The sequence below is a fragment of the Girardinichthys multiradiatus genome, chromosome 2 (assembly GCF_021462225.1).
Source record: "Girardinichthys multiradiatus isolate DD_20200921_A chromosome 2, DD_fGirMul_XY1, whole genome shotgun sequence".
Taxonomy (NCBI): Eukaryota; Metazoa; Chordata; class Actinopteri; order Cyprinodontiformes; family Goodeidae; genus Girardinichthys; species Girardinichthys multiradiatus.
In genome coordinates, this window is record NC_061795.1 from 2,728,810 (window position 1) to 2,746,682 (window position 17,873).

At 40.3% G+C, this 17,873-nt stretch overlaps 1 protein-coding gene across 1 annotated transcript in view; it reads right to left on the minus strand.

The window, feature by feature from the left end:
* Positions 1 to 16,164, minus strand: part of kif21a (kinesin family member 21A) — a 75,781-nt gene extending 59,617 nt beyond the window's left edge. The window contains exon 1 of the mRNA XM_047388328.1: positions 15,749 to 16,164. Within this exon, the coding sequence (XP_047244284.1) occupies positions 15,749 to 15,792 (44 nt within the window). The 5' untranslated portion in view covers positions 15,793 to 16,164. The remainder of the gene's footprint in view (positions 1 to 15,748) is intronic.
* Between the last annotated feature and the right edge of the window lie 1,709 nt (positions 16,165 to 17,873).

Below are 17,873 nucleotides of genomic sequence, written 5' to 3' on the forward strand. Positions count from 1 at the left end.
TCATGAAGCATCTCAGGCCTTAAGAGAGCTCCTAACTTCAGGACATGTTAAGAGTAGTGATGAGGTGTTTAGTGAGCTTAAGCAGGCAAGATGGCGAAAAGACAAGAGAAAGGAGAGATATTCTCTAAACAATGAATAACAGTGAATTAATAAAATGTTATCAGCTCGACTGCACAGACATCTACTCCCTTAATCGTCGAGTAAATGAGCACATAAACTTATAACAAATCACATAATTATTAAAATATAGATAAGATCAACTTTATCATCCCTTTAGGGCGAAATGAAACAATATTAATTAATAATTAATTAATAGACATAATAATAATAAATATCCATGAAAAAAAGTGAACAAAATTACAAATATAGTACACAATTATTTAAATATTTACATACTGTAAAATGCTTTCAAAAAATAATTAGGAAAAACCCAAAAATATATATACATAAATACAAACTCTAGACAACAGTACAATAATCTAAGCAGTATATACATAGAAGGAAGATGTAAATTATTTGCTGTTTTTGCTGTATTGTTCATGATGATGTCAGCAGCCTCAGCCTAAATGATCATCTCCAACGCTCCCTGTCTGTGGAGAAGTTCTCTGGTTTGCTGCTATCTCCTCTCTAGCTTCTGAATGCAGCAGGAACCAGAACTGCTCAACTTCCAGGCTGGTGCTGAAAGCGGAGGGAACGACGCATTGATCTGTTCAGGAATGCCTGTTTGTTCTGTTTTCTCCACCCTTTTTTCCCTGTTGGGTTTTGGTCATTTTACTAAAGTAAACCTCATTATAAAAGAAGGAGATCACAGTAAAATGCTGAATTTTAATATTAAATGAATTTATATGAAATAGATGCAAAATGAAAACCACCAGCATGGCGAGTGAACATAATAAGCACAACAAAATAATGAGCATGTAAATAAGCTACGTTCAACCATTACGATGCGGTGTGACAATTCATTTCATCTTGCCAAGTGTTATCATCATGATTTAAATATTTCTGAATCCAGTCTAAATGCTATCATCGGTTAATTTTCTCCATTGATTACTAGGAGCGCACCTGTTTTTTTGTTGTTTCTTTTAATAACCAATCACAGCTCTCAGAAGACAGCATCACACCTAGCAACGGGGTCAACCACACCTCCTCACTGAGATAGGAATCTCTGTCGTCTACTAGCTCAGAGTCGCTCTCAGCAGAGAGCTGAATCACTCTGAAGCTAAGAGACCTTGGCAGGACATGGTTGGCATTAAACAAATATAGGATTTCAGGAAACAAACCTTATACCAACTGTAAGGCATGGAGGTGGAAGTGTCATGGTTTGAGGATGCTGTGCTGCAGCAAGACCTGACCAGCTCACCATCACTGAAACCACCATGAATTCTACTGTGTATCATCGAGATGATGTGTGGTGACTTGAAATGGGCAAGAAACCTGTCAAGATGTGGATAGGTGAATATTTCTTTACGAAGAACTGAATATTTAATGGGATTTTTTGAGTTTTTTTCTCAGATCAAGCAAATGGAACAGCTGTAGCACTGCAATGCATTTTTATTTAAATGAAATCTCTGCACAGGTCTAATTCTACAAATGGATTTGCAGTTAAAAAAATCCTGCAGATTTTGTTGAGCTGTACTATGCTGATCGACAGAAAACAGAGATTAACCAAACTAGAAACATCGTCAATAAGTGGGCTGAAGAGAAACTGGACTGTGAACGTCTGGATGAGGGCAGATTTCAGGGAACCAAAATCTGTATTGGCCAAGGAAAGGATGCTGGAATGTCTGTCTGGTTCCATCAATGAAATAAATAAAAGATGTCTCCCTAAAGAAAAGCAGCACATTTCCAGTTCTCGACATGGGAACTCTCAGGTAAAGGAGCTCGGGGGAGATGGTAGTCCAGGAAATAAACAGATGGACATAAAAATTTAAAGTTGGCCAGCAAGCAGGCTGGGATTTCATCTCAACTGAACGGAAAATGTATGGTCATATATGGAAGAAAAACAAGATGCAGGTCAGAATGTTGGAACCTAAATGGTGTAAAATATTATTTGTGATTAGTCAAGTCTGTCACTAGAAGAACTGAAGGCGTCAGAAAGGACAGGGAAGTAGTAACAAAGCACTTTTGATTCTTTTAGCTCAATTATTTTTTTCCGCTCCTTGATCAGAAAACATAATATGCCATTAATTATGTCCTTTAATTCTTTAGGCATGTTTCACAAAGCAAGAATGCTAAGCAATTAAAAAAATTGTTGTGTCATAACAGATTTGCTTAGTTATTGTTTTGTTGTTTGACTGAACATCCTCTAAGACTGCTGATTCCATGTTTTTGGCAGGTGTAAAGGATCTTTTTGTTTTAATAAAATGACCTCATTTCATAGTGCCCGTCAGTGCAGCAGGGCTAAAAGAGAACAACATTCTCATATGTTTTACACAAGGGCAGAGCATAGAAAAACAAGTCACACCCAGCCCTGTACCCAGACACATGTAGGCTGACGCTATCCTGACCTTATATTTGACCGTATATTTGTTCATTTTCCACTAATAAGCCTCAAATACAGACATTCCACACAGTTTATTGGCTTAATGGAAAATACCCTTCTAAAAACAATGGTGGTGGTCTACAATGCTGTGGCATGCTGATAACTGTTTCGCTGCTTCCTGTATTTCAGGGGTCAGGCCACAGACCACCCCTTGAAAAGCAGGGAGGCACAGGGGTCTGCAGGGCGTTGTACAAACTTATCAACAAAGACATGAAAACTGACGGAGCAGCTGGGTTCCAGTTAGAGGGGCCATGAGCCACAGGTACTCAATAAATTTTAAAAAATCATCGAAAAGCTAATGAGGATTCAGAAAAACTGAAGAGCGATACATTTCAACAGTTTATTATTACTATTAATCCTAACAATTTATAGTCAATGGAAACAATTTGGTTTCTCAGATGATCAACTACTGAAGAATATTACAGAGGGCAAAAAGGGTTTTTGGACACAAATATTATGTGATGGCTCTGTTATAATGACTTGACAGTTGTCCAGCAGACACTGAAACCCACAACAAAAGTTATTGTTACCTAAGCTCGCTGTTCAGAGAATGCTGCATTTTAATGAACATTAGATGGGTAGGAGAAGATGCACAAGCTACAGAGATAATCCCAGCCCTGAGAGAATAGTGGGTCAAAGCCCATTTAAGAGTTAAGGAGAGATTCACAAGGTGTGGACTGCAGCAAGGGACAGCACACAGACATATCCAGGAGATGAACAACAAGTGTAACATCCCATGTGTTAACCCACTCCTGAACCAGAGATGGCAGAAGTGTCTCAATGGTCCAAAATTCCATTTTACAGATTAAAGTGTTGCATTTAATTTGGAAGTCAAGGTCCCAGTGAGAAGATGCACAGAATCCAAGTTGCTTAAAGTCCAGAGTGGAGTTACCACAGTCAGTGATTTTTGGGGAATCATGTCATCGGTTAATGTCGGTCCATTGTGTTTTCTTAAGCAAAAGAAAAATCAGTGCAGATGTTTAGCAGGACCTGTTAGAGCCTTTCATCTTTGCTTGGCTGACAAGTTTTATTGAGATGTTGATTTGGCACCTGCCCACACTGCAAAAACTACCTGCACCTCATTTGATGAGCATGGTATCACTGTGCTTTATTGGCCAGAAAAGTGGCCCAGACTAATCTTTGTTATACAGGTCCTTCTCAAAAAATGAGCATATTGTGATAAAGTTCATTATTTTCTATAATGTCATGATGAAAATTTAATATTCATATATTTTAGATTCATTGCACATTAACTGAAATATTTCAGGTCCTTTATTGTCTTAATACGGATGATTTTGGCATACAGCTCATGAAAACCCAAAATTCCTATCTCACAAAATTAGCATATTTCATCCGACAATAAAAGAAAAGTGTTTTTAATACAAAAAACGTCAACCTTCAAATAATCATGTACAGTTATGCACTCAATACTTGGTCGGGAATCCTTTGGCAGAAATGACTGCTTCAATGCGGCGTGGCATGGAGGCAATCAGCCTGTGGCACTGCTGAGGTCTTATGGAGGCCCAGGATGCTTCGATAGCGGCCTTTAGCTCATCCAGAGTGTTGGGTCTTGAGTCTCTCAACGTTCTCTTCACAATATCCCACAGATTCTCTATGGGGTTCAGGTCAGGAGAGTTGGCAGGCCAATTGATCACAGTGATACCATGGTCAGTAAACCATTTACCAGTGGTTTTGGCACTGTGAGCAGGTGCCAGGTCGTGCTGAAAAATGAAATCTTCATCTCCATAAAGCTTTTCAGCAGATGGAAGCATGAAGTGCTCCAAAATCTCCTGATAGCTAGCTGCATTGACCCTGCCCTTGATAAAACACAGTGGACCAACACCAGCAGCTGACACGGCACCCCAGACCATCACTGACTGTGGACTTCTGGCATTTTGGCATTTCCTTCTCCCCAGTCTTCCTCCAGACTCTGGCACCTTGATTTCTGAATGACATGCAGAATTTGCTTTCATCCAAAAAAAGTACTTTGGACCACTGAGCAACAGTCCAGTGCTGCTTCTCTGTAGCCCAGGTCTGGGGAATGCGGCACCTGTAGCCCATTTCCTGCACACGCCTGTGCACGGTGGCTCTGGGTGTTTCTACTCCAGACTCAGTCCACTGCTTCCGCAGGTCCCCCAAGGTCTGGAATCGGCCCTTCTCCACAATCTTCCTCAGGGTCCGGTCACCTCTTCTCGTTGTGCAGCGTTTTCTGCAACACTTTTTCCTTCCCACAGACTTCCCACTGAGGTGCCTTGATACAGCACTCTGGGAACAGCCTATTCGTTCAGAAATGTCTTTCTGTGTCTTACCCTCTTGCTTGAGGGAGTCAATAGTGGCCTTCTGGACAGCAGTCAGGTCGGCAGTCTTACCCATGATTGGGGTTTTGAGTGATGAACCAGGCTGGGAGTTTTAAAGGCCTCAGGAATCTTTTGCAGGTGTTTAGAGTTAACTCGTTGATTCAGATGATTAGGTTCATAGCTCGTTTAGAGACCCTTTTAATGATATGCTAATTTTGTGAGATAGGAATTTTGGGTTTTCATGAGCTGTATGCCAAAATCATCCGTATTAAGACAATAAAAGACCTGAAATATTTCAGTTAGTGTGCAATGAATCTAAAATATATGAATGTTAAATTTTCATCATGACATTATGGAAAATAATGAACTTTATCACAATATGCTAATTTTTTGAGAAGGACCTGTATCCTATTAATCTTAAATAATATTCTAATTTTCTGACAGGGTTTTAATTTTCTGTAAGCTTTTATCATGAAAAACTGGTAACGTATCTTTGTGCAAAATGAATTTTTGCACTGACATTAATTTTGTGATGATATAATCCACTTAGATGCACCTGTATTATTCCTCATTTTTTATGTTTATTCCACAAAATTAAACCGGTGCTTTGACAGCAAGTTCCAAGGCAGGTTTACAGGTTCTGTTGAACCTCACAGTAAACAGGATCAACTCTCACAGTTAGGAGTTGCCTCATTATTGAGTTTTAAAACGGCTTTCATTTAAAAATAAAGAGCTGAGGCTTGCCACAGCAGAGGACCGAAACATTATCTGTCCTAGACTTTAATACATCAGACTCTCATGTGAAACCATAGAAATGATTAGATCTCTTAGTCTTTACTGATCACAATAACCTAAAATGATTCCAAGTGGTTATTTTTAAAGTGTCTTCCTTTTTTTGGCCTGTTGGTCCACTTCATATGGGCACACCAGAGTGGTTGGAGTGATGCATCCTTTTCAGGAGTGGAAATGCTAAACCAAACTCTTGGGCCTATTATGAGAAGTGTTTAGTTACATTTGGACCATCTAACTTAGTGATTCCCAACCTTGGGTTCCTCCTGCCTGTGCCAAAGAACACAGAAGGTGTACAAGGTTGCCACCACACAGAAAGTATCAAACTTATTAATGCACAGGGATAAAGTAGCAAAGCTACTGGATTGTCAAATGTCCAGGTTCAACTGATAGGACAGACTTGATGCCATAAAACTAACTGTAGAATGAAATTGTAATTATAATGGGATTTCCTGTAGACCCCATCAATATGAGACCAACAGGCAGGCACAGAATCCTGAATCGACCATTGTGGGAGGACAGGGAGACAGAGCTGTAAAAAAACAGCAGCTACATCAGTATTGATGGCTGATCAGTAGTTCTGTGCGCAGCCCATTTCCCAGGGTTTTCCTTTTTTAATACACCATTTGCAGCACAGTGTTGGAGATAAATCAAATGGTTCCCAAGTCTCGATTAACTAAAAAAAGGAGTAATTATTCTATTAACCTTTGAGCACCTGTGATAACTTCTCATGCCTGTTAGCCATATTTTCAGAAAATCACTGAATGACACTTGCCAGAGAATCGAGTTGTTGAACCCAAGGACCAAAGACACAGGGTCCACTCTTTATTGGTTTACTAGCTGGCTTCCTCTGAAAAGTGGGGGAGGAGTTTTTCTCTTAAAGGGAGGGGAAAGGTGACACCTCGCCAGCATGGCAAAGTTTCAACTGTTAACAAGTCACCATGTCATTAACAGGGAACATAAATGTACAAGAGATGAATAAAGATAAACATTTGTCAGTTAATGCACACCGTGTGATTCATAATATTCAGCAGATTGAAAGCTCAGAAGCTCCTTCAGCGAGCATCTAGTGACACCTCAGTGACCTAGTGTATGAACCCACTGGTTAGATATTTCAAAACATGGTGGTCAGATGAAACTCAATGCTTCTGGCTTTTAACGCATCTTATGGTTGTTAATGCTGTCCAAGTGGCCTTTGCATGTATGGATTTTAATCACGGGGCAGCTCTTAAGGTAAACTTGGTTCCCTATCTGAATCAATAAAGACCTCATTATCATTTATGGTCTATTTAAAAACATTCTGGCCATGACATGCTTGTTATGTTTCTTTCAGCCATATGTGTGGCTGAAACAACATGATAAAAGAGTGCTCAAACTCCACCTCTTTTAGGTACCCAATGATGTGTAAATGGTGCAGACCCACAGTTCTGTGTTCATCTCTCATTACAGAAAACCCAGTAAAATAAAAGTTTGCCACCAACATCCCCACACCTGAACCTTTTAACAGACGTGATTCACCAAGGAGACTGCTAGCTTTTGCATATAAAGAAAAAACAATCATCTTGACTTTATTTTTAAAGACATACAAGCATTACTCTGGTGTTTTGTGAACACATTTTGGTTGGGCTGAAGGCAGGAAGGGGTGTATACTTTCATCTAACTTCAGAATTAAACCTAGACTGCCTTGTCGCTGAACCATGTCCTGTTGACACAAGACACATGTCTGTGTCAACTATGGCGCAGAGACACAAAGGCCAGCCCTGAGAACACTGAGCCCCTTCATAGCTTTGTTCTGAATGGGCAAGAGAAACGGTCTATAGCTTTTTAGCAAGATAGAAGGTAATGGGACAGTTAAGCAGAGGATTCAGGAATAGGTAGTTGGTTAGGTCTTCAGTTAACTGTTTAATATCAGATCATGTCCCTTTCAGCAGGTGGCCAATTAACACAACCTTTAACAAAGACTCAGCCCACGTCGACTGTTCACACCTGCCTGAAGAATAACTACCACCTCATAAATATGTAGATTCAGACAGCTGCAACACGATGTCAGCAGGTGGGAGGAGTTCATTCGAAAGTTTCAGCGGTGAGGTGCAAAAACTGTCTGACACAGTGAGGTGTTTGAAAGCTGGTCACAAAGTTTAGACTTAAAAATGATTTTCACTGCAGAAACACAGGAAAGAACAGCAAGCTGAAGCCATAGGTAAACTGAAGGGCCCCACAGTGCGTCCTTTCAACTGATGCACGTTAGTCGGTGCTTTTAGCAAACATTGGGTTTTGCTAGATGACCGGACTTCAGGCTGTGGGCTGTTTTTTTAATCAGAAACATTTCCGAATAGAACCGTTTCAAAAAGGACTGCTGGGCGCAACATCTTGGTGCATTGACTGCTGACCAGACGCTGCTGATGTAGGGTTGTTTCATAGAAAATAATGGGGGGGGCTAGTTTATGAGATGTATCGGAAGCCACCAGTGTGTGTTATGCATTAGGTTACTGTAGGACACCCAAAGAGCCGATGTGGTTTTACTTGAAAGCAGTTGGCAGATGGAATGAGTTGATTTGGCCGAGGCAAAATCTTTTCGCCAAACACGATGCTGTGCTTTATGGCCAACCATCTTTACTTTGGTCTCATCCAAAGTACCTCAGATCATCATTATCACATGGTCTACAATAATATTGGGATTGTCTCACCTGGCTCGTTCATCATTTATGTTCCAGAGGCTGGAGTATTTTCAATCGGTTGTTCCTCACAATGAGGTATTTTGCCCCAACCAAAGTTTCTGCTTCTGTCATACATTGGGTTAGCCTAGCACGTTATGCTGTGTTTTAATGGATAATGTGATAATTTGGTTAGTAACATATTTTAATGTGAATGTTACTGTTAAGGTGAAAAAGCTGAATAAACCCCAGACAATGAGGTTTGGAAGTATAATCTACACCTTGATCAGGACCCTGATCAGACACTTGGGCTCTCTTTGGGACATCCCCACTGGTAACTGTTTTAGGCGTTTTCCACTTGTGAATAATTTTTGCCAGTATAGTAGGGTTCTTGCCAGTGCATTACAGCATAGCAGGCAACTACGATGAAAGTTATCACTGCTAAGCTCATTTTTTATGAGCGTATCGCCCCTTTGACTGACATCTGGGCAACCTCTGTGTGGTTTTTATGTCAGCTATAGCACATGCGCCGAGTCTGTTCCCGCTTCCTTTCACCCTATGATCCTGTGTGACCGCAAATGGTAAAGCTTTCTAAAATCATGTCAGCTTCGAAAGGTGGGTATAAACTGCGCCATATCATGACGGGCCTGCAGAAGAAAATCCTCCCCCCCCTCCACTTAAACAAAATCTTTCTTCGTCATCGTCACATGAAGATGGGTAAGTGTATTTGATTAGCAACAGCGGGTTCTCCTTTTAATCCTTTTAAAGCAGCAATTAATCTCTTAGTTTTTTTTTGCCATAACTGTATTGTACTGCTTTGTAGGCTCCTACATAAATGTAGGAGCCTGCAAAGCTGAAGAATTTTCTTTAGCAGAACATTTTCTTTGGGTTCCTTATCTTTAGCAGCTGAGGTTTTTATGGTCTCAAGCTGCCTCGCAGGACAGTAATTTGAGTGCAACCCTAAAACATTTCCAGCGTTTGTTCATGATGACCTCCTTCTATACAGAAGGCTCTTCCCTTCTATGATTCTAAGCGTGGCCTACACTTAAAGTCAACCTGCCCCAAAATAGACTCTCTACTGGCCGCAGCATTGCTGAAAGACCTTAGTTATCTATATCACCACCTAAAGAGTCAGCACATTTCTGCCTGTTGCATCTGCACCACTGCAGAGAGCCTTTAGCTGTGCAGTCCACAGGCCTCACATGTGGACATGGGTTTGAGGAAAAGTGATTTCACACATCCTCCTTCTCCACAATTGTGCACCACTTAAGAAACAAGCAACTCATGCTGAATAAATTGGATGTAATTACAGGGCAACTTCATGTACACCACACCCTTCAAAACATGTTGTTTCTCTGATGTTAAGTCTGTATTATTTCAGCGTTACTCATTTCCCCCTTTATTTAACAGTTGTTTTCTCCAATCTTTGTTTATTTTCCTGTAATCTCCAGCTGCTTGATGCAGATACTTCTTCCTCGCTGCATAAATCTAGCCAATTAAGGGTTCGGCTACAGTGGATGAGGTCTAAATGTGGAACAGGTACCACAAATAGGACAGGGACGCAACATCATATCCATCATCAAACTATTAAACAGGTCACAAATAGCATGCAGACAGCTACAAATAGCTGCATTTTCAAACTAAGCAGCTACCTTATGCATGTCAAGACAGCCTTCTTGGTGGTTTCTTCTATAAATGGACCTGCCATTTTTATCCATCTTGTGTGGATGCAACTCGCCCTGAGGTCATCACGGACGCATTGCTTTATTACGCTCTAAATTACACACAATCTGTAATCTTAGCGGTGTAACTGATTAGTGGAATGTTAATGTTTTTCATGTTTAAGTTAGTTTTACTTGATAGGGCTATTCTTGTCTCATAGTTAAGTTGTTTTGTAATACAGAAGTTAGATTTAGGCAAGAGCAGCTGAGACACAGCTTTCTATAAACCACCACGTTCTAAAGGAACACAATTTCATATTATGAATTTATCGTATTACAACAAAATCCTAGCTAGGGATGTCAGTTGTGAGTATCAACCACATAAAATGGAGAAAAAGATTATGTTAGGAAATCAATCAATTCTTTTTAAAGCTAATTAGCACAACAACCCCCTGGAATAGTATGAACTTTTTCACATTGTCACAATACAACTTCAAACTTCACTGGGTCTGTTTGGATTTCATGTGATAGAATGCAAAGTAAGGCATAATTAAGAAGTAGAAGGGAAAAAGCAACAGGGAAAATCTGTAGAGTGCAATCCTATTAAACTCCTCCTAATCGGACACCCCTAAATAAAATTCAGGGCAGTCAATTCAAATGTTGCTTAATATAGTTTACCTGTGTGTAATTTAATGTCAGTACAAATTCAGCTGTTCTGTCAAAGGCCTCAAAGGTTTGTTAAAGAACATTTGTGAACAAACTGCATCATGAAGACCAAGAAACACAGCAGACAGTTTAGGGATTAAAAAATATAAACCGGCGCCAGGTTCATAGACATTCCAAGCTTTAAACATCTCACTCAGAATTCCGCTATGTTCTTGAAAACATTTTTGCAATTACACAACATTATGATAAACGCAAAACAGCGGGCATAATATAAACTATCAACTAGTTACAATCTGAGACAAAAGAAGCAAGAAAGAGAGACAATCAGAAATTTCAAACTAGAATAAAGAAAATAATGAACGGGCTTATTAAAATAAACCAAACATTTCAAATATTAAAAGGTAAAAATGCCCATAAATTAAAACATTTCATTAATGTATAAAATAAAGAGGTTAAGTTGGGGCTTAATTTAAAGATTAGACACTTCTGCATAAAATAATGTCCAATTACAAATCACATAATTTATCATAATTATAGTTTTGTTTATGCAATCTAGTCCAAACAAACATTATATTGTGGTCTGTTTAAGTTTGCAATTAGAACATTTTTAAGATCAAGTCAGCATTAAAACTCTTAACAAAACCCACAAACAGCCTTACTCTCAACATGGACATCATTTAATGGGGAAGGTGAAAAACAATCCCCTTGGCGCCCTTGGTAACTGTGAAGAAGCTTCAAAAACGTACCGCTAAGGTGGGAGAATCTCTGGACAGGACAAATAGTAAGTTCTGAACTTTACAAATCTGGCCACTATGGCACACCAGACATGATGAAGAAGATGCTCTGGTTAGAGGATTTTAAAATGTAACTTTTTTGGCTACTTGCAGTGAGTGTCAGAAAACTAATACTGGACACCACCTTGTTTACACCATCCTCATGGTAACATGTGGCAGTGATAGCATATTGCTGTAGGGATGCTTTTCAACTACCAGTTCAACTCAAACTTTATAAAGACTTCATATTATTAGACTTAATTACTACAATCAGGAAACTTACAGATTATCCTGATAAAGATGCACTAAATGCATTTGCAGAATCACTTCAACACCTCCTGACAGACTTCTTCAGCTCAATGAATGCGAACAAAACATGAGGCCAAGAGACACTTTAAGTCTGTCTGGAGTCTTTGTGTGGCGCTGCCATGGGTGACCAACACACATCCAAATCTCCTGTACTGAAGCTCACACCGGTCCACACCAGCCTGGGCCTTGTCACTGGAATTTCCCAAATGAGTGTTTTCTAACAGGTTTGAGTTACATTACATTAAGTTTTTAGTGGATACAAACTGTCCGTTATGCTAAAAACAAGTATTTAAGCATTTTACTGCACCTCACTTATCCTCTCAACTGAGCCCCCCCCCCTAAAAAAAAAAAGCTTTCGTCAGCTGTTGTCTCTTGTCAGCACATGATGGCCATTCTGGTTATTGGGTAGTAGCCTAAATCAGCTCTAATCATGGAGCTCATTTTAACAAGATTTTTCTACCAGTTGTCTCTACTGTTGACCCATGAACTCCAACCTGGGGCTTAGACTGAGCCACTTATACCAGTAGCGGCGTGCCCCCACAGCATTACATTTAAGTATGTCTGTAACCTAACCCTTAAGAGATTTAAGGATCTGATTAATTTAATTATCATCAATCTTATTCCCTGCAGATGATCATCAACAAGCCCCAACACAGGAGAATGAAAAAGGACTGAACAGAGATGGTTTTTTTATTGCTTCATGTCATTGAGTGGATAATGAGCTTGGCAATAGTAGCCCACTAAGTAGTTACATCGCATATAAACAAAACTTAAGTTAATCCTTTCACTTTGATCCGCTCCAGTCACCACAAAGAAATTAAATTGTCACTTGTTGTTTGTTCTGTAGCAACCACCTAGCAGGCAGGTTTAACAAGTCCTCAGTCAACAAAGCCCTTTTCCTCCATGCACACCTCCTATCAAACAAACCATTGGAACATGTCTGTCTATGCAAACACACCAAATAATATCCATTTCATGTAGCCACAGAGTTCACAGCCATTGTTTTATGCAAGGGTAGAACACATTTTAAATTCCTCTGCGCACGCTTGAAAGAACAACATCTTTGTTTAGGTAAGCTAGGGTCTCAAACCACTTAAACAACCAACAAGCACTCCCCTTTATTACGCTTTTTAATGTACTATTGAATATGGCTTTTCGGTGTTTTGTGAAATCACAGACTTCTAAGAAAAGCTAAAAACGTTCTTCATTGCGTGTCCATGTCCAGCCTTATGATGGCAGATATACATATGAGTCAAAGAACAAGACGAGAACCGGATCCAGTCATTGTAAAAAGAAAAGGTTCACCCTCTTCCAATTCTACGGTGGTAGATATCAGGACAGAATACAAATCAAGTGACAATTATCAAGTTCTTAATTTATCGTATTTTATCCTAACGCGTACAAAAACAAAAAAATACTAGACAGTTATTAAACAAAAATGAAGTCAATATGGAAAACCTGTCTGCGTAAAACTAGGCACCCCCTTTCTACTTCCATAGGACTTGAGAGGAAAAGTACTGGACAGGGGGTGCTATAAAAAGCACTTTACTAACTATTCATTAGTAGGTATGATCACCTCTAAAATTGGAACACTTGGAATATAATACAACAACCTGGACAACAGACTGGAGTGGAGGTGCAACTGTGAAGCCGTCTACAAGAAAGGACAGAGCAGAATGAAGAACATCATGGAGAACCCTGAGCATCCTCTTCATGAGACTGTCCTACAACAACGTCAGAGGCTTCTTCAGATCTGCTGTAAGACGGAGCGCTACAGGAGATCCTTCCTGCCCACAGCCATCAGCATCTACAACGGTTCTTTGAAGAAACCTTCATAATGACCTACAACAACATTTCATTTCCCTTCGGGATTAATAAAGGATTTTGAATTCTTTTTTTTTTTTTTTATTAGCCAATAATTATTGCTCTTCAGTCCTTTGCAATATAAATGTTGAGCACACAGATATTGTTATGATGATGTATTCATGATATACTTTGCAGTCCTTGGTGCCGGACAGGGGGCCTTGAGAACTGGGGTTTATTGCTGCCCATGAAACTTGAAACAAGTAAAACAAAGACCCCCCTAAGCTTTAATAGCTTGTAGATTTGCAATAACTAAAAGTTGGCATCTTATGTATGTTAATCTCTTGCATCCTTTTTGGACCACTCACTTTACAACATGCACCAATTCATTAGGGGCTGCAAACATTTATTTCTGCATAGCCCTTTAGGGACGACTTTTACACAAAATGAATAATCAGATAAAACAAATAAAAGTGAACTTCTTAAAAAGACTATATGTGTTGTTAATTTAGTGAAGCAGACCTAACAAGTGGAAAGCAAACAAGTTACCTAAATATCTCTGCATCCACATGATAGAGAGCCCAGCCCTCACCGAGTCAGGGCCACACAGACCTGTTTTTGTCCTTTACATAGCAGATCAGATATGAGATTCTTAGTTTTCCAACCATGAGTAAAAACACCACAGCATTATGACCTTCTTGTATTTCAACAAAACTTTAAAAAAGGTATAGTATATGCTTTTTTTAATGCTTTTATTTTCTCTGTACTACTCTAGTGTAGAGCTGCACAACACATCAAATCGGAATCGCCAGAGCAATATCATTATGTCAACTATCACAATCGTAAAGGAATACTAATACTAGTGTTTAAAAGGATGCAATACATCAAGTGTCAGGAATTCATGCCCTACCTATCCATAATAAATCTGGCCAGTGGAATGGACTCTAACTGTCCTAAATGCACACATGATGCAGATTTTTAGCTGCTGAAAAGCTAAACCTCACAGAGAGGGGTGGAGACCTTGTGTAATGGTAAAGAAAGAAAAGTAAGACATCGTAATTGATACTGACAGCACAGTGATAGTATCACAATTAGATATTTTTCTGATATTGTCCAGCTCTATTTTGAGGCTATAGCCACAAATTGTACAGGAGAAAAGAAGCCAACACCTCAGAATGGTCATTGACACACTGACTATATCCCAATTTACTTCTGCTCCAGTCTCTCCTCAATCTGTAGCTTGTATGCTAAACCAAACAATCATGAAAAGCCATGAGCCAACATAAACACAATTAAACTATTAACCATCAGAAATACAAGACTGTTTTAGCAACATCACAAAGTAGCTTTTCCCATTTCGAAAAGACAAACATAACTCTCCACAAAGCTTCTTTTTGTGTACAATGATGATGCACTTTTGTGAACAAGTACAGTCATGGTGGAAAGTGATCAAATGGCTAGAAATATGCATGGTTAGATTATATTTACCCAATAAATGAGAACATCTAATCAACACTGCATTTTTTATGATGATCAAAACAGAAACAAAGAGATGCTGGCCTCTCACTACAAGCCCATCTCTCTTTCCCTTACCAGATGGGTGGGAGTGGCCCTCTTCAACATGACCACATACATTTAAAGAAAGAAAAACATCCTAATCTCTAGAAATCCTTCAAAGCTCACAGGTCTGATCTGATTGTAATAAGGCTGAATAGTAAGACACATTACTGGATTCTCTACTGAAAGTGCACAGACAACAATCCGGGTTGACAGATGACCAAGAGCTGAGCTGAACGCTCCACTGTCCTCCTGATGAAACGTGGCTGTCCATGAAGCTCTTGTTTCATCGATTATCTGTCTGTCTGCAGGAGGATCTGAGAGGCCAGGCTGGTGGACAGGCGGACTCTTTCCCTTTGTCTCACCTTCTGTGGAAGCGGAGCCGCTACAACAGATAACATCACTGCTCCCAGCGCGTCATGCAGCGTGCAGGGGATGGAGCAGATGTGGGCACCTGTTTTGTTTTGCTACATAAAGCCTAAAACCATATTGTCTAAAAACATGGCTCCCTTGCTTCACATGATCAGCTGTGCAATAATAGCAGGTAAATATTTTGTAGGCAGAGGACGTCTCTGGAGCAGCATCTGCTGCTGATGACCTGCAGGTGTTTACTAGGCCCGCGGCGCTGACTGACAGGTGGCACCGGGCAGTTCAGACAGCTACGCAGTCAGTAAATGATGGAGACATTCAGACTTACCTCAGTGCCACGCGGACTGAACTTTCATCCTGTCCCGTCATCATGGCTCCTTCCAAATATTACCAAAAAACTACACAAGAATAAATGTATCTTGGCGTGTTGCCCTCTGGATAAAAATAGAGGAGTGCGCACTCTCCTCGGCGCCGGCGAACGGACCGAGCAAACGCAACTTCTCACCTCGAGTTCTGCGTCACCATTTCGAAACTAGCACAAAAATGACCTTAAAGGAATTAAACCCATGATATGAGCTATTAATTAGGTGTTGCACCGCATCTCTGTGCTGCTCTGCCCGGGCGCCTCAGCTTCGGTTGAAGCTCGACACGCACAGTGAGTGAGAGAGAGAGGCGCTACGGCTGCTGCCGCGAGATGAGCCGAAAAAAACGCGTCCACACGCTGCCGTGCCTTCTTCTTTCTCCTAGGTACACACCGGGAGGGAGCCGCAATGCGTCAGCAAGCCACGCCTTCCCCGAGGAAAAATAAATCGGCGGCAGAGTGACGTCATACAACCGGTATGATTTTACATTTTTTGGGGAAAAAAAAAACAGATACAGAGTTTATAACACAAAAGAGAAAGCTTTGTTCTTCACAATTTACACAAACGCACTGACTGAACACCAGCAATCCCAGCAGCTTTAGACCATTTTACTAATTTTACGGAATAAACCAGAAAAATAATCTAAATGTCAACTTTTGAAATTTGGAATATCCGCGTTTTACCTTTTCCCTATTTTACGTTGCAAAGCAGTTTTTCATCGATCTGGGATCAGAAGTTACACCTGTTCTATAGAAAAGCATAAGTGTGAACAAAAATGTAGCCTACTTTGTTTTCATTATAGAGTAAAATATAACTTGATTTGATCTAAATTTAATTTAATTCAAAATTACTTTATTAATCCCAAAGGGAAACTAAATGTTGTTGTAGCTCATTATGAAGGTTTCCTCAAAAAGCCGTTGTAGATGCTGATATCTGTGGGCAGGAAGGATCTCCTGTAGCGTCCGTCTTACAGCAGATCTGAAGAAGCCTCTGACTGAAGACACTCTGTTGTTGTAGGACAGTCTGATGAAGAGGATGCTCAGGGTTCTCCATGATGTTCTTCATTTTATGAAGAATCCTTCTTTCCACAATGATCTCCAGAGGTTCCAGAGGAGTCCCCAGAACAGAACCAGTATTCTTTATCACCTTGTTGAGCTTTTTTAAGTCCCTGGCTCTGATGCTGCTTCCCCAGCAGATGATGGCAGAAGAGATCACACTCTCCACAACAGACTTATAGAAGATATGCAGCATCTTGCTGCAAACACCAAAGGACCTAAGCTTCCTCAAGAAGTACAGTCTACTCTGTCCCTTCTTGTAGATGACTTCACAGTTGCATCTCCACTCTAGTCTGTTGTCCAGGTGAACACCGAGGTATTTATACTCCTCCACCACCTCCACCTCTTCTCCCATGATAGAAATAGTTTTTGACTTATTCCTGTTTCTCTTAAAATCTACAATCATCTCCTTTGTTTTAGTCACATTCAAAATGAGATGATTGTTTCCACACCATGCCACAAAGCGGTCCACCACCTTCCTGTACTCAGCTTCTTGTCCATCTCTGATCCACCCCACGACTGCAGAATCATCCGAGTATTTCTGCAGATGACAGGAGTCTGTCTTGTACTGGAGGTCTGAGGTGTACAGAGTGAAAAGGAATAGTGAGAGTACAGTCCCCTGTGGTGCTCCTGTGCTGCTGACTACCTGGTTAGACAAACAACCCTTCAGTCTCATAAACTGTGGTCTGTTTGTCAGGTAGTCTTTGATCCAGGAGATTGTTGAGGCCTCCACCTGAGTCTTCTGGAGTTTCTGACAAAGCAAATCAGGTTGGATTGTATTAAATGTACTGGAGAAATCAAAGAACATGATCCTCACAGTGCTGCTGGCTTTGTCCAGATGACAGTAGGTTTGTTGAAGCAGGTGTATGATGGCATCTTCAACTCCAACTCCACAGCAATAAGCAAACTGAAGGGGGTTCTGATAGTTTACTGTTTGCTTACTCAGGTGGGCCAACAGGAGTCTCTCTAGGACCTTCATGATGTGAGATGTCAGGGCAACAGGTCTATTATCAATGAGGACTGATGGGTGAGTTTT